Source organism: Pollicipes pollicipes, unplaced genomic scaffold, assembly GCF_011947565.3.
Source record: "Pollicipes pollicipes isolate AB1234 unplaced genomic scaffold, Ppol_2.1 Scaffold_4881;HRSCAF=5763_pilon_pilon_pilon, whole genome shotgun sequence".
Classification (NCBI taxonomy): domain Eukaryota; kingdom Metazoa; phylum Arthropoda; class Thecostraca; order Pollicipedomorpha; family Pollicipedidae; genus Pollicipes; species Pollicipes pollicipes.
In genome coordinates, this window is record NW_023596576.1 from 3,484,190 (window position 1) to 3,510,782 (window position 26,593).

The 26,593-nt window shown below is 55.2% G+C and overlaps 1 protein-coding gene across 1 annotated transcript in view; it reads left to right on the plus strand.

The window, feature by feature from the left end:
- LOC119101803 (26S proteasome non-ATPase regulatory subunit 5) overlaps nucleotides 1-26,593 on the plus strand; it is a gene marked incomplete at its 3' end in the record, with an annotated part of 44,488 nt that overhangs the window by 12,243 nt on the left and 5,652 nt on the right. The window contains exon 8 of the mRNA XM_037225226.1: nucleotides 3,538-3,647. Coding sequence (XP_037081121.1) covers nucleotides 3,538-3,647 — 110 coding nt within the window. The remainder of the gene's footprint in view (nucleotides 1-3,537; nucleotides 3,648-26,593) is intronic.

A 26,593-nucleotide genomic window follows, 5' to 3' on the forward strand; every position in this document is an offset into this window, starting at 1 on the left:
CGATCCGGTACATTCATTTTTTTTTCTCTTCGAAGCGCTGTGACGTTAAATGTGAGCCGTTTTTGCAAATATATCGTCTTGTAGTCGTGACCAATATAAATATGACAGTGGTCACTCCGTAAATTAACCTGGATTATCGGTTATGTCTGCTGGTGGTGGATACCGACCGCCGTAATTTTTACCTAGGTCACCACCTAACGTGCATCCTTTGGGTACTGCATTACTCAGCTGACTCTTAGTAATGGTCTCTCGCTGAACTTCCTGCGTCCAGGGACATTTCCTTCTTCACGGTACTAACTTGAGACCTGCTGCGTTATGTTGCATGACGGCTGCGGCCTGTTTCTGGAATGTCAATATCAAGTGAACAACGGCATGAAACTTAATGGCTTCGAGTGGTTTTCAAATGCGAGCTTTGTACTTTTCATAACCCGACCCCTCTTTGTTTACCGCAGTCGTGGAAAGTCGGACGTTAGCATGCGCCGCCAGCGAACGCTAAGTTGATTTGGGCCGCGGCGGCCCCGCTCCTCTCAGCGTGGCGCCCTCCTAAGGGGCGCCGCTGGCGGTCGGTAACAGCTGTCAGCGCCCGGCTGGGCGCGAGCAGCCTCAACTGCCTGTAGGCGACTGGTCATCGCTTTCCGCGTCATGTGGGCTTGGCGTGAAAGTGCTGGCATCAATGCGGGCGAATACAGACCCTATCGGAGCGGGGGAATACAGACCCTGCCGGAGCGGGAGGAATGCAGACCGAACCGAAGCGAGCGAATACAGACCCTGCTGGAGCTAGGAATACAGACCGGACCGGAGCGGCGAAATATAGACCCCGCCACGTGAGCGCGACGGGGCAGAGCTGAGACACAGCTGCCTGGGCGTTGCTGGGTAATCGCCGTCGTACCGTCTGTGCGTGGCTGGGTAATCACCGTCGTACCGTCTGTGCGTGGCTAGGTAATCACCGTCGTACCGTTTGGGCGTGGCTAGGTAATCACCGTCGTACTGTCTGGGTATGGCTGGGTAATCACCGTCGCACCGTCTGGGTGTGGCGCCCGAGTCGGCCGATGCCGTGCCCCGCCCCCCGCTCCCCCCGTCCCCCCCGCCCCCGCCCCCGTAGCCGCCGCCACGGTAGCCCCCGAGCCGCACGACTCTGAGCGTCTGAATAAGTCAGCGCGCCCCCTCGGTGCTGATGGCCGGCGGCCGGGATTCGCAGTGGCGGCCGGCCGGCGGCGTGGGACGATCATTTTGCCGGGCCGGCCCGACCAAAGGTCAGGTGGAGATCGGCCCGCCGCCCTCGCCGCGCCCAGCTGTGATATTCTTGGACGCGAAGAAAGGACGGGCGGCGCTCTGCTGCCGCTCCTCCTGCTCTCCTATGCGCACGATGGGCTGACGTTCGCGACGGGCGGTCCGGATGTCTCCTGGGCGCCGCGTCCGTTATCAGCCCTGCGTCGCCGCGTCCGTTATCAGCCCTGCGTCCGTTATCAGCCCTGCGTCGCCGCGTCGGTCACCAGCCCCGCGTCGCCGTGACGGTTATCAGCCCCGCGTCGGTTACGAGCCCCGCGTCGCTGCGTCGGTTATCAGCCCCGCGTCCGATATCAGCCCCGCGTCAGTTATCAGCCTCGCGTCCGTTATGAGCCCCGCGTCGCCGCGTCGGTTATCAGCCCCACGTCGCCGCGTCCGTTATCAGCCCCGCGTCGGTTATCAGCGCCGCGTCCGTTATCAGCCCCGCGGACGTTATCAGCCCCGCGTCGGATACTCGTTGCGCGACTGGTTTGCCATAACACGGTGATTGCATTGTCGCGATGCGGGGATGTGGCACGGTTCGCTGGCGGCTGCTGATGTCGTGCTGTCACGGTTCGCTGGCGGCTGCTGATGTCGTGCTGTCACGGTTCGCTGGCAGCTGCTGATGTCGTGCTGTCACGGTTCGCTGGCAGCTGCTGATGTCGTGCTGTCACGGTTCGCTGGCGGCTGCTGATGTCGTGCTGTCACGGTTCGCTGGCGGCTGCTGATGTCGTGCTGTCACGGTTCGCTGGCGGCTGCTGATGTCGTGCTGTCACGGTTCGCTGGCGGCTGCTGATGTCGTGCTGTCACGGTTCGCTGGCGGCTGCTGATGTCGTGCTGTCACGGTTCGCTGGCGGCTGCTGATGTCGTGCTGTCACGGTTCGCTGGCGGCTGCTGATGTCGTGCTGTCACGGTTCGCTGGCGGCTGCTGATGTCGTGCTGTCACGGCGAGGTGGCGGCTGCTGATGTCGTGCTGTCACGGCGAGGTGGCGGCTGCTGATGTCGTGCTGTCACGGTTCGCTGGCGGCTGCTGATGTCGTGCTGTCACGGTTCGCTGGCGGCTGCTGATGTCGTGCTGTCACGGTTCGCTGGCGGCTGCTGATGTCGTGCTGTCACGGTTCGCTGGCGGCTGCTGATGTCGTGCTGTCACGGCGAGGTGGCGGCTGCTGATGTCGTGCTGTCACGGCGAGGTGGCGGCTGCTGATGTCGTGCTGTCACGGTTCGCTGGCGGCTGCTGATGTCGTGCTGTCACGGCGAGGGGGCGGCCCATTTCAGGAGCGCCCTGATCAGATCAGGCGTTCGACCCCTGTCACCGGTAACGACCGCGTGCGTTTCGGCGGCGCAGTCGAGACCAGCCCTGGTGCGACCATTTGCGAGAGTAGGTCTGAAACACTTGCGTCTCGCGAGACCAGTTGGGGCTCATTGGCGTGCAAGTTCGTGGCTTGTTAGACGGCCCTCAGAAGGCGCCTGTCGGAGAATGCCCGCAGGGTCGTCAGTGCCCTGTCACATTCGCTTTTGACCTTTCCTGGCTGGCAGTGGGCGCGCCGGTAAGCGAGCATGCTCGGCGACCGATGTCTTCAAACGGGTTAGCTGGCCGCCGGGCCTGCTCGTCAGTTAGTCACCTGTTCACGATCCTGGGCCCCACTTACTGCTGACCTTTCCGCCCACCGAACTTCGCGCCTCATTCCCCGCTCGGCGAACTCGCGCCTCGCTCCGCGCGGCCGCCACCGGCCGGCGACTGGCGGCCGCCGTTCGGTCCGACCAATCGCCGCCTCTCGCGCCGTTTCTGCGAACGGCCTCTCAGTTACGGCACCGATGGTCGGGCGACGGCGGGAATGACCCGGCCGACGCGCCGCCACCGCGCCGATTATATGTTTTTGGCGGCGCCGGGGCGGCGCCGGCCGCTCAGCCGTCCTGAGATTAAGCGCCATCGCGCCACGCAACGCGGGCGCTGCTGGAGCTCAGCTGTCCTCTGCCGTGTGATTAGCGAACGCGCTGTTTGGATGCGTGCTTGCGCGCGGACAACCTGCTATCTTGGAGCTATGGCTGTGATAAGCGTCGCTGTAATGCTGGAAAGTGAACTCAGTACTCCTGTTGTGTTAACGTAGAGCCATGGCTGTGCTATCGTCGTTTTAATACCGCTAAGTGAACGCGGTGCCGATCAATGCTGATCTGTCACGCATAACTGAGCACGGTGTCGTCTGGTGGCTGGCCGTCGTGTCACACGTGAGGCTGATCGCTTCCGCGTCGTCCCTTCGTCGCTTCCGGCAGGTACGGCCATGACGGAATGCGTGGCCGAGATCGGCCGGCTGGCCCAGAACGCGCCCAGCGAACTTCGCATCCGGGCCCTGGAGACCATCGAGCAGCTGCTCCAGCTGAAGGTCGGTGGGCGCCGGCGTCATATGATGCGTATAGCTCAGCTCAGCATGTGTGTCAGGCATCATGGCGTGGTGTGAGCAGGCGCGCGGGAAGGCAGCCACCGCCTCCCGGCACGTCAGTCCCGACCCCTGCCGTGACGTGCGTGGTGGCCGTCTCACGCCCGTCACGCGCGACCACGGCTCTGCCGCGTCAGCCGGTCATCTGGCCTGCCGTCACCCGGACTGCAGCCTGTCGACGGCGGGCGGCGTTTGTCCCCGAACCGCTGTCGTGCGTCCACGCCCCCTCCCCTCCGCAGCAGACTCCCCCGGCGACTGGCCCCCGGGCACGGCGCCGGGCGTGGCCGGGCGGCCGGTGGCATTCGGGCGGCGCGCGGCACCGGTCGGCACGCGGCGGGCCCGCGGCACGCGCAGCGCGCCGCCGCCCCCGCGTCGCCGGGCGCCGCCGGTGACCCCCACGCGAGGAAGGTCGCCGCCGGCGGCGGCGTGATGGCCGCCAGCTGTCGCCCGTGAAATAGGCCGGCGGGGACAACCTGACGGAGACGCTGTGCGTTCAGCGCGGAGCGTGCGCCAACACTGGCCTGCGTTTGGACGTGTCTCGCCGCCCGGACGGCCCGTGCGGCGCACCCCCACCGTCCATCCATCCAGCAGCCGGTTTTCAATTGGCAGTGGGCGCGCGGCGGCGGAAGTCCAGAGCAGATTTAAAATAACATCAGCGGCCGCAGAACTAGCCGGCAGCTGCGGAGCCGGACCAATCACCTCGGGGCCCAGACGAAGGCGGTATTGGGGCGGCCGCTGCGGTGGACTGGGCACGGAGGCACGTATATAGGCTTGGCATATTGGAGCTGCGGCGGAGCGCGCAGGCACAGCTCACATCCCTCGCCAGGCACGAGGTACGGACGAACCGCTGGCCGGGCGTGAGGCTCGGATGACGTGCGTGAGACACAAGTGGACCCTTGGCTGGACATGACACACGAATGGATCCCTGACTGAGTATGCCACACGGATGGATCCCTGGCTGGGCATGCCACACGGATGGATCCATGGCTGGGTATGCCACACGGATGCATCCCTGGCTGGGTATGCCACACGGATGGATCTCCGGCTGGGTATGACATACAGATGGATGTCTGACTGGGTATGACACACGGATGGATCCCTGGCTGGTGATGACACACGGATGGACCCTTAGCTGGGTATGCCACACGGATGGATCCCTGGCTGGGTATGCCACACGGATGGATCTCTGGCCGGGTATGACACCCAAGAGAACCTCTGGACGCGTCTAACACGGTGGACCCATGACAGGGCACGGGCCGTACTCCGGCGAAGCACAGAATGGCCCGTGGCCATCCTCCGGCGAAGCACCAAAGGGCCCGTGGCCGTCCATGAGCTGAGCTGTGGCGCACGTTCGTCGTGAACCTGCTAGCCCGCTATCCGACCTCAGACGCTGCTGAGGCTTTTGTGTGTTCGTCATATGGGCTCATTTTATAGGCTGCCAAAGGCTTCAGGTACCTTTACATTCATGTGTTTGTTCGAGCAAAGTTTCAAAGCCCGTAACTTCTCCGCCGAAAGTCATTTGAGGCGATGTCTTTCCTTTTCAATGCCTTTGGACTTGGCTTTTATTTCGCCTGCTTCCATGGCCTTAAGGCTGCAGCCGGGCTTTTGATTGTTAAATTTCCGTCGGGGGGCGGGCCAAACTATTTTGAAAGGCCAAGGCGGCCGCCGGTCAGGCAGGATGATCACCCATGGGGCGCCGAAGGCATGCACGATGACCCTGGCGCCGTTCGGTGTTTTATTTCTTGGCTGCACTTGGGCTGATTGGGTGCTCGCCCAGCGGTGACGAGCTGCCGCCTCTTGTTCTCAAATTCCGCCCACGTGCAGACCTGCAAATGGGCCGGCGCAGCTACGCCCGAGTGCGCTCGAGTGACACCTGGCTCATACCGCCGCCGCGCGCATTATCGGATTGCTCGTTGTCATGGGCGGCGAGCCGGGCGCGGCGTAATGGTCGCGCCGCGTCCGCCGCCCGCTGGCGAAATGCGCCCGCCGACCGGGCCGAGTGCGGCGCGGCCGTGGACGCCGCCTCGAGCGCGGTGTCGTCGTCCGACGACGGACTGGTGTCACGTGGGGATGGACGCCGTCGGCCGGTGGTGCCGGGCCGGCGCCGTGTCCGGCTCGAGACGGATGAGCGGGACAGCGGCCAGGTGGCGACAGGCGCCCGCACGCCCGGACCCCCCCCCCCCCCCGTTCCCCTCCCCGCTGTGGACAGACACTGCACGAGCGGCCGCCGGCTGCCAGGCTAGAACACGCCGTCTGGGCTGTTGCGCGGGGAACGTCGGTCGAGTGGGTGCCCTGGTCTTACAGCGCCCTAGGCATAGCTACCCACCATCGGGTGTACCACCCACCCTATGGACGTGGGTGATGCCCTAGACATAGACACATTTGGGATGTGGGGTCCAAAACGACGTTAGTAGTTGGTGCGCCCTATAACCCCCATCATCAGCGCAATGGACGTGGGCGTTACACCGGGGATAGCTAATGGACGTGGGCGTTACACCGGGTATACACAATTGACGTGGGCGGTTACACCGGGTATAGACAATGGACGTAGGCGTTACACCGGGTATACAAAAGGGACGTTGGCGCTGCACCAGGTATTCACAATGGACGTGGGCGTTACACCGGATATTCACAATGGACGTGAGCGGTTACGCCAGGTACAGACGATGGACGTGGGCGTTGCACCGAGTATGCGCAATGAACGTGGGCGTTACACCGGGTATACACAATGGACGTGGGTGGTTACACCGGGTATAGGCAATGTACGTGGGCGTTACACCAGGTATTCTCAACGGACGTTGGCGTTACACCGGGTATACACGATGGACGTGGGCGTTGCACCGTATATACACAATGGACGTGGACGTTACACCGTATATACACGATGGACGTGGACGTTACACCGGATATACACAGCGGACGTGGGCGTTACACTGGATATACACAATGGACTCAGGTAGATCAGCAGGCATAAACGGTGAACGCAACCGGCGCATCACAGGTAGACAGAGACTAAACTTGTGTGGTACACTGAGTTAAGATGCTGCTTTGGGTGGTGCACCTGTTCTATTCAAGTGAACGGTAATGCTGATTGGTGGTTTTCAGGCGCTTCGACTTCAAAGGTCATTTTGCGCCCAGTCTTTACTCCTTGCACGGGCACGACCGCCCCGTGGTTGTCTCAAGGGAGGAACACAGTCGGTAGTGAGTTTTGTGCGTTTGTCGTAGTCTTTTGGCATGATGCGGCGGTTCAGGAAAACATAATCTAGACGTGTTATGTAATACCGGTGCTCCATCATAACCTTCACGCAATGTTCACCATCACGCCATCTGATGGAAAATGTTAGATCTCACTCGAAATGTCCACGCGGGTACTTTTGTAATAACCATTATCACGTTACTTGCCTGATGGAAATATGTCATCTATGAGACATGTCCTGAAACGCCATTAAAATACTTGAGCTCATTTAGAGGCTGACGAAATCAAGCATATTATATTTTTCAAGTTTTGGCGCTTGCTAACAACTCTTGGAACAGTTCGCGAATCACTATTCACTTGTGTTTCCTTACGCCTTCGCTGCGGGCCGGCCAGCCGTTCGCCAACACGCCCGCTCGCGAACAGCTGGCTCGTGTTTTTTAATATTGATTTAAATTGGCGAACGCATTTATTGCATTTTGTATAGCCGTTTCATATTTGATGTTCGGCGACATAATAAATATTGTTCACCGTGTGTTTGCCTCAAAGGGTGCAACCAACTGCGCTGACTCAAACGTACTATGCGTCGATCATGTGGGTATTGAGCGGTTTTAAGTCTGCAGTTCATTCGGAGTAAGTCTTCAAGAGAGCGCTGTGGAAGTATGTGACGGCAGCAGCCGCGTCCAGCGACGGTGATGCCTGGAGCTTGCGGGAGGCCTTTCTTGGACGGTCGCTGTTTCAGGGCCACAGTTCCCTCGGGTTGGGATGCCAGGCAGCAGCAAATGTGTGTGTGTGTGTGTGTGTGTGTGTGTGTGTGTGTGTGTGTGTGTGTGTGTGTGTGTGTGTGTGTGTGTGTGTGTGCGCGGGTGCGTGTGTGCGTGCGCGGGTGCGTGTGCGCGTGCGCGTGCGCGTGTGTGTGTGATGTGCTCGTCTGGATCTTACGATTTCTCACCCCGTGCCAACAAGCAGACTGCGACAAATGACTAAGTTAGTTAGTCACACGCCGGCAAACTCGTTGAAGAAGTTTGAACAAGGCGCTTACAGGGTGTGAAGGCCTTTCATTGCTGTCTCTAAGTCCTGTTCCTGCCACGTAAAGTCAAGTTGCTCATTTCGTAAAATCGCTCGTCAATCGTTTTCTGTTCTTTTTTTGCAGTTGATTTGAATAGTTCCTTGTTTAGAAACAACTGTTTGAGCCTGTTGCTTTATCCAGTTAGACCTGTAACGTTGCCTGCGTCTGTCGGCAGACCTTTTGCCTGTCATCTAATGTTGTGCCACGCTGGATATGCAGCCGGTGCAGCCGCGGGGATCTCCCCGCCACTTGCCACCTGGCACCGGCCGGGCCAGGCAGTCTCCTCAGGCACTCAAACCCATCTGGCACCAGCCGGGTCAGAGCAGTCTCCGCAGGCACTCAAACCCATCTGGCACCGGCCGGGTCAGAGCAGTTTCCGCAAGCTTTCAAACCCACCTGGCACCAGCCGGGTCAGAGTATTCTCCGCAGGCACTCAAACCCACCTGGCACCGGCCGGGCCAGGCAGTCTCCTCAGGCACTCAAACCCACCTGGCACCAGCCGGGTCAGAGCAGCCTCCGCAGGCACTCAAACCCACCTGGCACCGGCCGGGTCAGAGCAGTTTCCGCAAGCTTTCAAACCCACCTGGCACCGGCCGGGTCAGAGCAGTCTCCGCAGGCTTTCGAACCCAGCTAACACCGGCCGGGTCAGAGCAATCTCCGCAGGCTTTCGAACCCAGCTAACACCGGCCGGGCCAGAGCGGTCTCCGCAGGCACTCAAACCCACCTGGCACCGGCCGGGTCAGAGCAGTCTCCGCAGGCTTTCAAACCCAGCTGGCACCGGCCGGGCCAGAGCAGTCTCCGCAGGCACTCAAACCTACCTGGCACCGGCCTTGTCAGAGCGGTCTCCGCAGGCACTCAAACCCACCTGGCACAGGCCAGGTCAGAACAGTCTCCGCAGGCACTCAAACCCAGCTCCTGGCTCGTACCGCAGCCCGCTGTCTGTCTGAACCACCCGGCTGCGGCTGCGGGAAGCCGTACAAGCCTTGCTATGGGTAAGCACGTTGAAAGTAACCGACCTTCACCATACCAGAATGTACGGGTTATTCCCTATATGAAATATGCACATGAACAGATCGCAATTTATCCCAACAGTTCACTAACGCATCGCAAACTTGAAATGGCTGAAAACGACATGGGTGCATGGGGAGTTAGTGCAGTTCGTACCGTCATATGGAACGAACGCACAGTGGACAATAGTGATCGTGCAATTCGACTTGAGACATGAAGCGATTGCAAAAATACTCACGTCCGTTTTAGGAGTTCTTTTGAAACGACTAGTACTTTTTGGCAATTCATGAAACGCCCAAATGATCAGTATACGTTATGAAAATATCGCAATAAGGAGGTTACAGAAAATGCTTACAATCTCCTGAACATTCCGAATAACCCTCAAATTATGAGGCAGTGCAATAATTGTAGTTTTAAGAAGGCTTCATCGAAGGTCTAATGAAGGCTCAGTGAAACGATTAATGTTATCTGTCTTGCCAGTGAAGACTGGGACGCCATAGGTGAGCCCTGTGCAGAGGGCAGTGAGAGACACCGTATAATGGATCTACCAGACTCCGGTGCTGCCGGATCTTCCCATCAGAAAAGTCTCAAGATTCCCTCAAGCCGGGCAGTGGCTTGCTAGTCTTCAGTGTATGATTCTAGCTCTCGATCTACTCACGCTGCCACTCCGCGTAAATATGCTGCTGGTTTGCTCCCGCTGACAGCTCGGTGGTACCGATTTTCTCCTGGTCGCTCGGCGTCCTGAGTGCTCCTGCCCTGACAGCTCCGTCTGCCGGTTCATTCCCGGCAATCGTAACGTGGCTCGGGATCCACAACGCGGCCATCGCTTTCCGTTGGCGGAAGGAGTGCCGAGTCCTTCTCGGATGAGCATGGCAGTTTTCGCCTCAGAAGTGTGCCGCCGAACCAAGGTGACTGAGCTCAGCAAGCCGGTAAACACTGCAAGAAAAGTGTAAATTAAGTTCGGAGAGGCGGACGGGGCACAACTTTGGCCTTAAGCACAGAGGCATGGCGAGACAGCACTTTCACTCGAGTACCATGCAACAGAACGTGGGCGCGGCTTGCGCCAGCCGACGTCTCCTAACCGTCGGTGTAAAATTGTCTCGAGCGCCTTTATTGAAATGCCAACAGTCTTCGCGCCTCTGGGCTAATTTTACTAGATGAGCAGAACTCTTTGATAATTTACTTACAGATGTGTCACGACATAAGCACGGCCTGAACAACTGAATATGAACACAGCCAGAGTCCTGGTAAAAGGCGGGAAAGGAGATCAAATTTCCATGTGCTGGTGAGAGCCCCTAAAAGGCATGAAATCACCGGATTTGGTCATGTAGATTTCTATGGAGCATGGATTTCTTCATTTTACTTTGTTCTTGGCTTTTTTCACTTGTAACCGAAACAGAAACCAGAAACCACCAAAAGATGAACTATAATTCTATTTAAGCGGTGATTGAACAAATCACACGTCAAAACAAAAATAAAAACCAGAAAACGCTGCATCGAATAAACGCCGGCGTGTTTTTCTTTTTACAATGGTTCATTGTACTCTAAGCGGAAAGCACTGAAGAGTTTGTTGGATTTTTTCTGAGTTCTACAGAGATATTGAGGGCCCCCTAGATTGAACGTAATTTGTGCGTAGTAATTCGAACAAAGATCCAAATGTGGTGACAAATTTGTATCAACATGTGGAGATAGTCATCCTTCAGTAAGACTGGAGAAATGAACAAATTATGTAGCGGTTTGGAACACGTGCGCTCGCAAAGCCTCAAAAATGAAAGCCTCGACTCCGGCGCTGCGGTCTCCATAGGCGTGCGGCGTTTGTCCCGCGGTTAACATTAGTCGGCGGCCGACGGCCAGGCGAAAACCATCACGCATCTAGAACAGGATCTTTGAACGCTTTATGTTTGAATTCGTACCTTAGCAATCTGGTCCAGGCCGTAACATTTTTGGCCTGTGCGATCTGCAGGCTGAGACTGGGATCGGGTTATCATCTCAGCGCTGCGAACTCTCAACGTAATGGTGAAATCTCTCTTTTTCGTGCTGCTGTGACTGCTTAATGTTCAGATGACAGCTCACAGACTATGCCTGTGAAAGATACGTCCCAGTCTATTTTTGAAAGCTGCGAATTGATTTCCAAAAACTTTTGGAAGCGTTATTTCACGACGCGTGGATTTATTTCGTGCACCCGGTGCCCGCCAGCGGCAGCGGCCAAATCTGCTCGATTCGATAAGACTGCAAGTTGTTGCAGGATTATTTTCACCAGTCGATTCTGGGGAAGAATGGACGCCCTCAGGCAAACATGGGTTGGCCAGTCCAATACAGAATTTTGACCTAATTTCGATCCACCTCCTTGCATATTAAGGAAGGTCTGATGGTCTTTATCCTGGAATCTGATGGAAGGTCCTTATCTTCATGGGGCAGGAGGTGAACGTTGAGGCGTGGGTATAACACTAGGGGCCATATTCCGGTTGCCGGTCAGCGACCGAAGGGCTGTGCCGTGCCATCCGGGGTACCTACCGTTCGCCATTTTGACGAGACGAGGGCTGAGCCCCATGGCCGACCGCGGAGGTCCCCTTAGGGATGCGTGATGTATCAGTCCTCTCCCTGACCTGGGAGCTCCTCTGGCCGGGGTAGTTGGATCCAGGTATGCGCACAAACTTTCACTGACTAAAAAAGCATTCCCGCAGGCGAAGAGGTCCAACACTTGCCACAAGGACTTCGCTTCGGCTCACTGGACCCCTAACTTTGATTGAGGCGGTGGGCCCCCTTCGGTACCGGGCTCCTGACTGACGCAGGACCGTTCCAGTGTCCTATTGGGGACTCTTTCATCGTAAGTTCTTAAATATCATTGCATGACCAGAGGACCCGTCCAGCGCAAGAGGCCCTCTTAGTTTCGAGGTCCCGCTCCCGTCTGTTCAGCCGATATGCCTCCCGTCAACTCGAGTCATTTTGCCAGCACACGACCCGCTGTTAGGCACTGTAGGCTTCTTACCAATACAGCAACCCCTGATTTTTTCAGGGGCACTGACCAATTCTTACTACATGGGAAATGTGCCCTGGGGCCCGACTAGACACGGAGCCGACTGTTCTGTGTTGGTGGTCTCTGGCCGACGTGGAGGTTCCCGTAATCGAGCGGGCCCCGATCGGCGCAAGAAGCTCCCTGACTGACATTTTAAGGCCTGGCCGTGCGCCCGGCCATCCATTTGGACCCTTGATCTTCAGTTCCTAGGGACCCTTCGGGCCTGTCGGGATCTGAGGGCAGGAGGGTAAAGGCACCTGCCCTCTGTCCCGTTGCCTGCGCCCCTGTGCGGGAAGCAACCACAGCTCAGTGCAGTCAGTGGTGCCAGTGGTGGATGTGGCACACACAGCAACTGGCTTTTACGAATAGTGCCAGGAGCAAATGTGTGCAATATGTCCTCAGAGAGCACTGAGTGAAAGGCAGGGCGCGGCGGTAGTTGTCTGATCCGAAGTGTATATCGCATGGCCAACAAATTACTGCCGCCCCAGGCTAACGGGCAGCTCATGAGCGTCCACTAGCGCACTGGTTATGGGAGTGGTCCAGAATGCCCGCGTAGGAGATCAGACTCCACGACGGCGCCTGCTGTCAAGTATTTTGAACGGGTATTTGACGGTACAGCAGAGGTGCTGTATTTTTACTGGCGGCATACGTCATCTATGAGGTCCCCTGGGTAACTGACATTGCATTGAAACAATGGTGACGAAGTGGCTTGAAGTGGTCGACTTAGTGGAGCTATGAATTGAAGACAGGACCAAAGAACTTCGCGTCACCAAGGCATGACGCAACCTGTCCATTCCTTGCGAGGGCGCTCCTGGTGCGCCACGTACCGTGGACGTCGGTGGCTCATCCGGTGTCAAATGCTGCGCATTGGTGGTGCACTGAGTGTTGAATCGTGGCCAGGGAGGCGAGCTCCTTTCACCTGGTACATGGTGTACGGACTAGAGCTGCTTTTTTGAGATCTCAAAAACAACCCACCCTGCATTTTTTCGTACGTATGTTTCCTAACAACCGCCGTCAGCTGTCATATAAATAGCGCTGGTCGAAATTGGCTAGCTATTGATGTTTGGCACAAATGTTTTGTCTTTCAAAATGTAAGGACGGTTAAAAATATATCCAGAACATCATGTTGGGTGTACATTTATATTTTCCTGTGGGTCTACAACTCATTTTCAGGAACGACGAGAAACATGCTTTGGAGCATAAAAGCTCAGGCCACTAAAACCACCTTGGAACACATGAACACATCAGGAACGACAGGCATTAAATTCATTATATCGTTATGCATGTACATATACTTTCCTGTGGCGCTACAATTAACTTTAAGGAATAAGAAACAATGCTTCGGAGCATGAAAGCTCAGGCCACTAAAACCTATATTGTTGAACGTACATTGGTTGTTAGGGATGAGAAGGCGGGGAAAGCTTCCCAACTGTTTTGTGTTTCCCCCTTTTGTTTGTGTGCATAATTTCCTAAATAGTTTGGGTGTCACACAGAGCCGTCCAATGACCACAAGCTTGTTACGTGGTCCAGGAGCTTAAGGTCGCATTGTGTTAAGGGTCTCGACTTCTCGGACCCCCGTCAAATCGCAGCTAAACCCACGAGCGTACGCTCCGTCCCCAACTTCGCCCACTGCCGCCCTGCTCTCCAATATTGACATCGATCCTTACAAAATAACACATCATGCTAATATAATCCCACAGAACGCAGGCTTTCTTGAAGGATCTTGGAACATGCAATATCTTTAGACTTATTTCCAATTTCCGGTTCCCTTTTGCGGCACAGCCCTCAGATGCCAAAGGAAAACATGAAGGCATAGGAACCTAAATATGCCCTTCTTTTGGACAAAGTAAGACGAAAGAAGCGTAAATAAGGATAAAATGGGCTTTTACTTAGATTTGGGTTCAATTTCTTTCACGTGGTTTATTTAGACGTAATTACTGTTTGCGGTTCCCCAGGTTGATCAGTCCCGCGCCCCGCTCCTTTCCTTAACAGACTCCGAAACTAGAGCTCTGGTGGGAATCTGTGCGCCGCCAAAGTATCAATCATCGCACACGTCCCTCCTTATCCGTTCTCAGAGCAACAGGATGTGACCCATGTCAAGTATACAAAGGTCTTATGTTTTCCAGTTTAATTATTTTGTAACTTGCATAAAAACCGACGGAAACCGGGATCCCAGATGATCCCAAGAGAACATCCATTGCGCGGGATCCGGATAGGAGCAGACAGGCTCGCGCAATTGTTGGCCTCGCCCTCATTTGTTGGAACCCCGCCGGTTGCACTCTTCTAATGACCCAGCCATTAAATGAAATGGTGCACTGTACCGTACGCCTCTGACCTTTCATTGCGATGGTCCAGCGGTCTGCATATAATATAATAATATGATTATGCCGGCTAAAATATATATTAATATAAATATAATAATGCCGGCCAAACATCCGAAGACACACAAACCGTGAATGGTGGTATGAACGAAATCACCAGCTTTAACAAATTGTGCAAGTGTGTTCAAAGTGACAGAATGCACCTAAACAGACACAACGCATTCCGTCTAAACCAGACAAATCATACCGTCCAAAGGACTCCTCACAAACACAACGAAATACCATTCACGTGCTGTACAAGTGATTTATGCAGCTCCCAGGGAGCACAAACTGTGCACCAAGCACGGTGCACAATTTCCCGACCTCAGGCAAACACATCATCCTCCAACCATCATATACATCATCAGACACCGTCATCACACATCATCGCATCAAGCCATCCACGCCCCCGCAGCCACAAACAAAACAAAGACTTTGCAACGTTAAACGGGACCCAGCCCGGCGCGCAGCAGCAGCCCGAGCCGGACCGGCACCTGGGACCGATGTGTAGCGAGCGGCTGGGTGCCCCAAGACAGGCATTGTAGGTTCCCATACACACAACCTCTGTTCTTCAGTACCACGCAAACACCGGACATCTTTTACTTTTCCTCCAAACACATTAACACTTAAATGCATGCCATCACCTCGAGTTCTCTATCTGGAACGACTAGAAAGGCCTCTGGCGGTAAAGCCTCACTAGCCTGTAGCTAGAGCATATACTGAAAGGCCCAGGTATTTCCACAAGAAGGCACCTAATGTACATGCAACGATCAAAGCACTGAAATGAAGGCAAATAATCTGTGTAAGAACGTTTCTATTGTGCTTTGTCTGTTTGGTTTACCACCAAACTTGTCGTTTCATGACATCAACTTGCTGTGACGTGTTCAGCGAGTCAGCGCTCGGTTTCGCTTGGCGCAGTCCTGCAGGCTGTGCGGCGCTGCGGTGCGACGCTGTCCCAGATCCCGCTGGTACGGGTGGTCACCTTTTAGGGCCTTCGGAGGACGTCCGGCGAGCACATGCCGCCGTCCACGAAGTGCACGGCTCTTCCGCCTCCCCGGCCGGAGGGCGGATGGTTGCCACGTTTTTCCGCTGACCTCGTTGACGCTGCGCGTGGAGCCGGTTCTGGGGGGGGGGGGGGGGGGGCGGAGGACGTGGCGGTGCACCAGCCCGTTATGAGTGCCGACATTGCCTTGTCACACGTCGGGCCTTGCTTAGAGAAATCGTCTAGATGCTGCAGAATGAACCACTGCATCTGGCCCTGGAGATCCGACATGGTGTCGCGTGTGCCGGTAGTTGGGCCAGCCACCAGCGGGGGAGGCTGCGCAACACCGCGGACGCCAGTAGGTCTGACGTGACGGGGATCCTCGCAGTCATCGTCATCACTGTCGTCATCGACTTGGCCCCGTGCGTTCTCCGTGACAGACTGAAAGGCTGACGTCTCGGTGGCCTCACCAGACGGCCCTGGCGTCTGCTCTATGACCGGGCGGAAAATCGACAAAATTGAAAATCGGCGGGCGTCATTGGAAGAGGGTAATATGCTCCCCGCAAAATTGTGTGCAATCTACATTTATAACTGACTCTTGTCTGACTAGCTATTACAGCATTGTACTTTCTGCAAGCTGCTACATCGTTCTTTCAGTCCCAGTGCCCTGAAGGTGTTTCAGTCTCCAATTGTTTCTGACTGTGGTTATTTGAGCTTGGGACCGTTTGGGATAATGTCAACACGTTTTGACCTCTCATAAGGTCTCACTGCTAGCATGCTTTGCAAAACGAGTTGCAGTTTATGTAAGGTATAAGTACGGTGGAACAGTCACTTGAGTACTTATGCTGTGATTACTGATGTCCTGTAGCAAATCACCTTGAAACCTTATACTCTTCACGTGTCTTCGAAACCCTTCCGCCTGGCTGTCCTGTTTCGGGCAGCCATTTGCACGCGCCAGGTACCGGGCGCTAGAAGCAGGGGTCCAACGGACTGTACTGGTACTCTTGGGAAGTGTGTTTTTAACGGCGTGCTCGGTTGTGGTCACGGAGACCTTTCGGCCTAGCGCCTGTATCTCCTGTAGCCATTGATTTCTTGTACAGGTATCGGGTGTTCAAATGTTGAAGCCGGAATGATTGCCTATTTTGATATCTCCTTATTGCCAAGGTCTGCACAGATTTGGAAAATTTACTGTTTCTGTCTACCATTCAGTGACTGGGTATTTTCGTGTGAGATCGCAAGAACACCTTCGAAAGCATGTTGAAATCATGCTAGAGCAACAAGCATGCTAAAAGGTTTAACTTTTTTGTAAACAAAGACAGAAAACTTGTTGTTTGCAGTCAACGGTATTTGGCTATTTGAGCACAGAAACCATTTTTATGACTCAGGTGCCATTACTACTTGTGGTCATTTGAAGTGATCAGCAGAAATTTAATTTATCATGCGCTTAAAAATATAGATGTTAGAGAATAGTCCTGACATGTTGTATGTTATGGCACATATATGCCTGCAGTTGTTTGTGAGAGCAAATCACTTTAAATGCAACGAACAATGCCGTCATTGTATGCCCTGATTTGTAAAAAGCACATTACGCTCAACATGTCTGGTGCTGTGTGCGCCTTAAATGTGGTCAGACACGACTAAGCAACCGGAATCCGTAAGCAGTATTGCCCACGCGGTTTATATCGGATGCCTGGAGACGCACGTGCTAAAAATATGGCCCACCCCGCTGCCCCAATTCGGAGACCGGCGGCATCCCGCAAAGCAATTACCCTGAAAAAATCCCACCTGGATTCCTAAGGTTAAGTTTTTCTCTTCCTATTTTTCCTATTCCCAATGTCTAGTTAAGTATTTTGAAACATTAAGTTTATTTGTTTACAATTTTCGTAATCATTGGTAATTAAGGCTTAATGCATGCTACTTGCTTTGTAGTGTTTCAGTCATTTCTTATTAAAGTTAATGGCATTAAGTATGTTGTATAAGCACGTCTCCTTTGGTAGTAAAAAGAGAAAAGCACACCCATCACGTGGCGTGAACATGGTTTTCTCACAGCTTAAGTATATTCTATGGCGTAAGCCAATCTCTGGCTTAGACACAGAGCTACCCTTTTGTATAAACCATGTATATATTGTGTGAGCTAAGTCGGTTCCATGCTTGGACAAAGCTATTTTATTCACTTCCATACTGCAGGAGGTGAGCCAGTTTCCTGCCTAGATGTAAGTGTATACTTCATAATGTTGAGCATGATCGTCCTTTGTACCATTACTCAGGTACGCGCCTAGATAAGTAACAAATTTTGCAGACACCTGAGCTCACATGCTATACCCGCTGAACTGTGTTACGCTAACAGCGTTGATGTAGCGCACTGTGCCGTTATGTATCAGACACGCCCCAGAATGCGGCCACACTGATTGAGGTGGCGGCCTCTCGTGCCAAGAGTAATTAGTACGCTGCGGTTATGGCGTGTTGCCACGAAGGCGGATAATCCGCTATGAGCTGTGAATTGTGTCCAGCTTTGCAAATGGCAGTGAAAGCGATGCTAATTGGGCAAACATGGCCCAGGCGACGATGGCTGCCAGCAAGCCAAGGAGGAGCAATGTTTGTGAAAGGTGCAGAAAACAAAAATGACAAGGTCGCGATGAAATGCCACGATAATAAAACGTGAAAGTCAAAAGTGAAATGAGTAGGTGATGTGCAAGACCAAGGATCCCGGTCATGTTTTGTCAAGCGAACTAGTCGAAGCCAGGATCCAGGATGTCGAAAGTACCAATGGAAACCAGGATACAGGGTTTTGTTTGTCGAAAGAACCAATTTCACCCATGGTCCAGGTTCTTGCGTTGTTGAAAAACCAGTGGCGACCAGGAACCCATACTGAAAACCAGGCACATGGCTGGTAAGAAGTGTAGAAGGCTTGCATGGTACTTCGTGCTTTGAAACAAGCTGAAGTGGTTTGAAATATTGTTAAGACCCCTCTGGGTGTGGTCCGACTAGGCACAAAAATAGAAAGCTGATTTGAAGACTCATTGGCGATTTGATATTAATTTTGTGGAATCGTAATTGCATGGTCCGGGCGCCAAACTTAGCACATAATCAATATCGCCAGAAATACATTTTATGCAGGCAGGCTTCGGTGCACGGTGTAGGTGCATGAGACTGGATTTTAACTGTAAACCAGTGTGTGTAAAGAGAATACGCGTATTGTTGATGCTCGGCTGCCTCGGACCATTCTGTGTGACACTTTAAATGCCTTAAAATGTGGAATATTCCCTTTTAGAAGGGCAGTGCTGTGAACCACACCAAGGGATCTTTAAGATGACTATTTCAGTTCAAAACCATATACAAATATGGAACGCTCCCTCAAAGCTGTGATAAGCATGATTACTATTTTGACACGACTTGCTCTGCTATACATAAGATGTGTTACAAGTAACGAAGGCGTTGGAGGCTATAAAGCTGGTTGGCTGTTGGCAAATTTACTGGAAAAGCTTCATTGTGTTCTGAAATCCTGCGGAAGTCCGCCGCCTTGCCAGCAGTACCTGCTAAAAACCGCGCGGGCCTCCTCGCTCATGCCTTTCGGACCTGCGGACTAAGTGGCAGCTCAAGCACGGACACTGTCTCGTCCACGGAGGGCTCCGTGTCCCCAGGGCACGTCAGCGGACGACCCCGGATGCACGCTGGCCGGGTCAGCAGGCGCCCCGGGGACGTGACACCGGGGGCGGGGCGGCTCCGGCCCGCGGTCCCCGCGGGCGCCGCCACCGGAGCCGGGCAGCAGCGGCGGCGGCGGGCGCGAGCCGGACTCACGGCTCGGCTGCCGTCTGGCGGGCGGCCGGGGGGCGCCGCCCCACCGCGGGCCGCACGCTCGACCGCGCCTGACCCGGCCATCAGTCAGCGGCCGGTGCGAGCCCGCCTCCGCCACCGCCGCCGCCGCCGCCGGACCCCCGCCGCCTGCTACCCACGTCTGGCCGCGCCGCCGCCGCCGCCGCTCTATGTACGGTCGTCCGTCCGGCCTGTCCGGACGCCGGTCCCGGCGGACCGTGGCCGTCAGAATATGGAGACAAACAGCGCATAGCGTGGCCGTTGAGACGGAGCGAACTCCGTCAGTGCTCGTGCCGCGTGCCTCGCCACCTCGGAATTGATCCGAACCGCCGCCGGCTGGGCACGTGTCGCCGTCCACGGCCGGCTGGGAGCGGTCTGCACTCCGCCGGCCGCACCGTCGGGGCAACACCAGTGCTTGACTGGTAAAACTGTCGCGGATATAAGACTCAATTTTCCACCCCATTGTCTTGGGCAGCTCGCCCTGAACCGCCGATTTATTACGACAGTGCCGCTGTGAATTAAAACAACGCAGCGGTTTAATCTGGAGTCGGGATATCTCCGGCAATTTTGGGGATATTTCTGCAGGTCATAGTGCGCCGTAATCGTTGGCAGCCCCAATGCCGAAATTCTGGGACAACCTCACTGCATACAGAGGACGGCAGAGTGGCTGGGTGGCAAGAGGAAGGTTTCGGGGCTTGCCAGCCGACGGGCGCGGGCAGTCGCATTGTTATGTAGAGCGGGTCCTCGGGTGAACTGAGCGGTGGCGGCACTCTCTGGGCAGTAAACTCGGATAGTGTCGAGCGATGCGACGAAACCCGACTGTTTGGCGTCCAGACAGTGGCGGGATAGGGCAGAGGCCGAACAACAGAGCGTTGTTTTACACGTGTCGCCAGATGTTTTGCAGTTGCACTGTGTTATTAAAGTGCAGAATGGCTCAGGAAAACATTGCTGGGGGAGGAATGATGTGGTTCAACGAGAGATGTTCGGACCAGATGTCACCTGACCGTGAACTGTTATACGGTCATGTTTCTCTTTGGGCGCCTCAATATAGCGCTCATCACATATTGCGTGGCTGGATGGAAGAGCGATGTCAGCTATGAACTTCAATGCCTTGTTTGCGTAGATCGGGGTCCTGGGCCGGGGATCGTTTCGGTGATGAGACGCGGTTTATACAAGCATCTGTACCATAAAGCGTCGGCTCTAGCCGGCGCGTGCCGCTCTGCCGCGCCCATGACGGGATGGTAAGCTTCCTTCCCAGCAGAGTCGCCGTTAGGGCGCGACATAATAGCGCCCCGACATAATAGCGCCGTTGTTTGTCTGGTGCAAACGGCCGTCTGAGTGTGAGCCTCATGTGCCCTCGCGTGGCTCGTTAGACTCATTAGACGCCGCTAAGACGCACGCCGTGCTGCTCGGGTCGTGTTTGCCTCACGGAGCGACCGGCCATGCTGTGTTGTGACCCGCCGTCCCTGTGTCGTGTGATCTGGCGGTCCATGCTGTGACCCGCCGTCCGGCGTTGTGTGATGTTGCGTTCCATACCGTGACCCGCTGTCTTGTGTTGTGTGACCTGGTGTTCCATGCTGTGACCCGCCGTCCGGTGTTGTGTGATGTTGCGTTCCACACTGTGACACGCCGTCTTGTGTTGTGTGTCCCGGTGTTCCATGCTATGACCCGCCGTCCAGTGTTATGTGATCTGGTGTTCCATGCTGTGACCCGCCGTCCAGTGTTATGTGATCTGGTGTTCCATGCTGTGACCCGCCGTCCGGCGTTGTGTGATGTTGCGTTCCATACCGTGACCCGCTGTCTTGTGTTGTGTGACCTGGTGTTCCATGCTGTGACCCGCCGTCCAGTATTATGTGGTCTGGTGTTTCATGCTGTGACCCGCCGTCCAGTGTTATGTGATCTGGTGTTTCATGCTGTGACCCGCCGTCCAGTGATATGTGATCTGGTGTTCCATGCTGTGACCCGCCGTCCAATGTTACGTGATCTGGTGTTCCATGCTGTGACCCGCCGTCCGGCGTTGTGTGATGTTGCGTTCCATACCGTGACCCGCTGTCTTGTGTTGTGTGACCTGGTGTTCCATGCTGTGACCCGCCGTCCAGTATTATGTGGTCTGGTGTTTCATGCTGTGACCCGCCGTCCAGTGTTATGTGATCTGGTGTTTCATGCTGTGACCCGCCGTCCAGTGATATGTGATCTGGTGTTCCATACTGTGACCCGCCGTCCAATGTTACGTGATCTGGTGTTTCATGCTGTTGACCCGCCGTCTTGTGTTGTGTGACCTGGTGTTCCATGCTGTGACCCGCCGTCCAGTGTTATGTGATCTGGCGTTCCATGCTGTGAACCGCCGTCCAGTGATACGTGATCTGGTGTTCCATTCTGTGACCCGCCGTCTTGTGTCGTGTGACCTGGTGTTCCATGCTGTGACCCGCCGTCCTATGGTACCATCCGCCGCCCTTCCTCTGTGTTCTTTGTTCCACCCGCCACCCTCTGAATGACTGAATGGCTTCTAACGGGGCTGATCAGGTTTGAGATAGATTTAAAAATTGACCAGCGCAGATGGAGTGATGGGTTTGTCAGCTTCGGAAACTGTAAATTTGACCATATGCTCTGCAGTTACTTTTTGGTGCTGACCCTCGCCAGACTCGCCGCGTTCGGCACCTTCTGCAACCTAGGTACTAGCCAGGCGCTGGTAGAAGGGAGCGAACACGGTCGCAGCATTTCCGTCGGTTGGGAGGTTTTAGCGTTCATAAGCTGACTTGGTAATTCATGTTGTTCTCTCTGAAGGGAAAGTACCATTGCAGCATGCTTTGCTTTGAGAGTAATCAAGCGCTGGTAGAACCACCCCGTATCGACTTCACCGCAGAACCCCTTGCCTGTAAAATTTGATTTTCCATGCGGCGAAGCGACACGTGGTAAAAATCATAAAGGTAATTTCAGTAATGGCAATGTCTTGCATCATCTCAGCCGGATGAGTCGTTTGGGGCGTTTAAAAAGCTGTTTTAGTAATTCATGTTGTACTCCGGAAGAAAATTGTAACTGAAAAACTGCTTGGTGAGCTCAAGCTTCTCGAATGACCCCCGCATTGCCAAGGACAACAAGGGTCATTTTGGTCAAAGGTGAGGGTGCTTTTGTAAATATAAAAAGGTAATCTTTCGACCAACTTGTTTGTATTGAGCGAGAGGATTCGGGATAATCGCTATCCCTTCTTCAGCTTTGGTCAGACAATGACTGACAAGCTGCTTGAGAACAATATGGTTGAAACGTTATCGTTTTACATTGCTTTTGTCCCAGCTGCACGATATTTTCGAACATAACACGTATTTGTGGGCTAATTTATGACGGCTCAGATTTGCAAAGATGTAACTGATCTGGAATGACTATCGGAAATGCTTCGGGCATTTGTCATGTTCATGCTATAAACGCTTCAAACAGGGGTGTATTCAAAGGGGGACCCCGAGAGCACGTGTTCCTCTCTGACGCTGTTCGATACATTGATACGTATCTGAATAGATGTCTACATAATAATAAAGAAAGCGCGTAAAATGAGTACTTTGAAAAATGCGATGCTGGTTTAGTTCATGCAAATATTTTGCGCGCCTGCCACGCCCTGAAGTACGGTTTTCAGCGAACAATTTTAAGTTTCGCCCATGGCGGAAATCGGACTGGTCGGAAGATCTGGTGGAAGCGGGGTTATAATGCGTCGTGGGACGCCGATGTTCCATATTTTCACCGTGCCGAGCTTCGAAATTGAGGTTATAGGTCTTCGACGGGGATGATGAGAACTCGAAACTGACAGGCAAAGTGCTAGCAGGCTGGAAATAGTCAGCCATGCAATCTCGGTGTAGCTCCGGAACTGTCTTCGAAAAATCGCCCCCCCCCCCTTAGAATGCATCGGGGCCGTGACCTGCCGTGCTTGCCGTGGCCTGCGGCGGCTGCTGGCGTGACCCAGCGTCCCCTGTCGCTCCTCACTGGTCCCGGCTGTGACCTGCCGAGCTTGCCGTGGTCGGTGACGGCTGCTGGCGTGACCCAGCGTCCCCTGCTGCTTCTCACCGGTCCCGGCTGTGACCTGCCGTGCTTGCCGTGGCCTGCGGCGGCTGCTGGCGTGACCAGCGGCGATGCCGTGCCGGCGCGCTGATCTGGCCGCTGCAGCATGCCGACTCTGTTTGGCCGTCACCGCCGACCGATTACGGTCCGGGCCGGGTCGGGCGTGCGTGACCGGCGTCAGCGGCGGCGGCGGCGTAATGACGCTGTCAGGACACGGCATGCCTCCGGCGCTGCGCTTTGCCCCTGCTGCCGGCGGCCGGACCTCCCGCCCACCGGCCGCCGGTCCTGGCGCCGGCAGTCTGGCGTGGTCGAACCTGTCCGACCAGACTGTACCTCTCTACTCCGGCTGGAGTAGAGAGGATAGCTCTCCCGCTTCCCGAGTCTGCCCCGGATAGCTCTCCGTCCTTGCTTGACATCTCTCCCGGATCCCTCATTCAGGGCCTCGCATCCACGAGCTTCTCTCCGCGGAGTTCTCTTCGGATTTCTCTCCTCGGAGTTCCGTTTGGATTTCTCTCTCGAAGTCCTTTCCTCTGGATTTTCTCCGGACTTCTCTCCTCGGAGTTCTCTCCGGACTTTTATCCCCAGGCATCTATTCCTGGTCCTCTGTACTCGGACCTCCCCAGACTTCCCTTTCTCTCTTTTCAGACGCGTTGCCTCAGCATTTCTCCCGGACGTCTCGCCGTACCCGCCGTCCAGAATTCTCTTCGCGGACCCTTTTCCCCAGGCTTCTACCCAGCCATCTCCTCGAACCTCTCGCCAGACCACTTCCTATCCAGACCTCTCTGCTCAGACGCTCTCCCTGGAGACCTCTGCCCAGCCATCTCTCCTCGGCCGGCCGCGCCTGGTCTCGGCTCGATTTGCCAGCTTATTCCTTGATCTGGCCGGCGGCGGTGCGCGATGCGATTACGGCGCCCGGTTGCGGGGCCGCCTGGCCGCCGGCCGACGGCGTTATCGGCCGCCGCCGGACGTCACCCGCGTGCGGGCGGACAGCCTGCGACGCAGGGGGCCGCGCCGGCGACCGGCGATAACCGACGGCAGCCGCAGTTGTCTGCGCCTCAGCTGCCGGGCCGTAATCAGATTTGATGGCTATATTTGACGCGTGGCTGGTAATGTGGCATGCGTTGTTGGGCCAGCGGAGCTCAACGCCCTGGTAACAAATAGCGCTGCAAAAAGAAAAGTTTCTTAGAGGAGTGTGTGCGGTCTGCCAGCAGCTGCACAGAAAAAATATGGACTGATTCACTCTGTGTTCCAATCCAGATATTTCAAGTCGATGGCGCCTAACTCGGTGACTGGTTTTGCATCGATTGGTGTAGGACGTCTATTTTCAAAGAAACTATAATGGCCTGGCAGGTAGGCTTCAAATGAAAGCAAACATGACAGTGGATGCTTTTGAATGCGAGCTGTTCCGGCCCTGTTGTATTAATATATTTTGCTCGCACCTTAAATGTGCACCTAGCAATGTTCTTCGACGTGCACTTTACTCGATGGGCGATGTCGGTCAAGTGCGGACGGTGTTTGAGGAAGAATATAGGCTCGTTCCATAGAGTTATCCAGTCTTGAGACCTAACATAGTGAGGACTCAAGCACGCATCAAATAGGACACGAATGTGCATCTCCCTTCTGGCGAGATACGCGTTTTGGCTTAACTAGTAAGTTGCTCGCAGGTCTGAGCTATAAGCTCAGCCATAGCTAAAAGCGGCGACGGAGCTCAGCTAAGGTGGTAACCGGCGCCAGGAGAGCGCAATGTTTCAGCGTCGTGCGTTGTAAATAGCGGTGTCGGTTAACATCATGTCAACCTTGGAAAAACAACTTAGCCACGGCAGCCAGTTTCAGTCCCTGCAGCCTCATCCCCATCCTCATATGTCAATCGGTACAAATCTGGCCACCACGATCAGGAATGTGATCCCTCAGCCCGCCGCTACACCCGTCTCAGCTCATCTCGCCCCGCTCGTGGCGTCGACCTCTGTGCCTCATCCGCTCCAACCCAGCCCCGTGACATTCCGCCCTTCCGTGGCCGGGAATGGAGTGTTCCAGTGGCCCTGCCGACGGTTGGGAATGCTTGTAAAGCTTTCTTCGGCCAGACCAAACGCGGGCTCCGGAAGGGATCTGACCATGGCCGGAAGAGGAATTACCCATTGGTCCCAGCTTTCAGTGTTAGTGGGGCTGCCGTGCCTCGTGCCCCGCAGGAGTGATTTAAATGGCACTGCGTGTTGAGGTGACCCGGCTTGCAGTCTGGTTCCGGCGCCGCCTCCGTCTGACGCTGGATGGCAGCCAAGCGGGTCGCGCGACGGTGCTGAGCGGGGGCCGCCGGGTGCACCGTCTGTCTGGCGTCCTGGCTGTGGGGCTTTGCCCTGGGTCACTGCGAGCAGATGCGCCTGGTCATGCGTTTCATGAGTCAGGGCAACTGGCTCCCACCGGCTCGCACCCGACGCGGCTCCGCAGCGACACTTCTGGTGCTCTAAATCGCGGCCCCCGCGCAACCCGCCTTCCTGCCATAGTGAGAGGCAGGCAATATAGCGCCAGCAGCTGAGGGCGCCGTGAAGCACCAATGACATGGCATATGTAGCGCGTCCGTAGCCCTAGCGGCACAGCAGTTGCCGGCTGTGCCGTTCCTTGTTGGGCTGGACTGTGCGTGGGCAGCGGGCGTGCCTGAACCCTGATCATGCAAAACCGTCTATTCAGTGCCCCAACTTGATCACTGTTCGTCCCCTTAGTGAGGGCCTATCATCCTTGCGGTTCTGGTGTCTGGGCAGGCACGCGGTCTGTCGTGCATGGTACGCGGTCGGGGATAACCAGCGCACCAATCATCATCGTAACACTCACACGTAAAATTCCGTTCTTGGTGGGATCACTTGTTGGATCTGCGTCATGTGAATAGTGACGAGACTATGGAGGGGATGGGTACCAGGGGACCAACACAAAACGAATACCGAAGGAAGCTGAAGAAGAAATGGCCACAGCTAACGCAATCATTCAAGCATTCCATGTGTGTGTGTGCTGCCTGAGCGTTTGTGGATGGGGTGGAGTTCCATCTTGGTCCGTCGCTACGTCGCAGACTTCAAAAATAAATCAGTGGGCCATTTTGTCGAAACGTCAGGCCCGAGGTCAGACATACCAAATGTGCGAACTGTGAAAACAAAAAAGGAATCACGCGGCAGACACGAACCTGCGGCAAATATCTGAAGTAAAGGAGATTCCTACCATCAAGAGAAACGGATATCGTAGGTCAAGAAGCTGAGAACGCCTACCGGGACGCGCACTCGCCCGCAACTGCCGGGACGCACACTCGCCCGCAACTGCCGGGACGCACACTCACCCCGCAACTGCCGGGACGAACACTCCGCCCGCAACTGCCGGGACGCACACTCCGCCCGCAACTGCCGAGATATAGCTCCGCACACGCAACT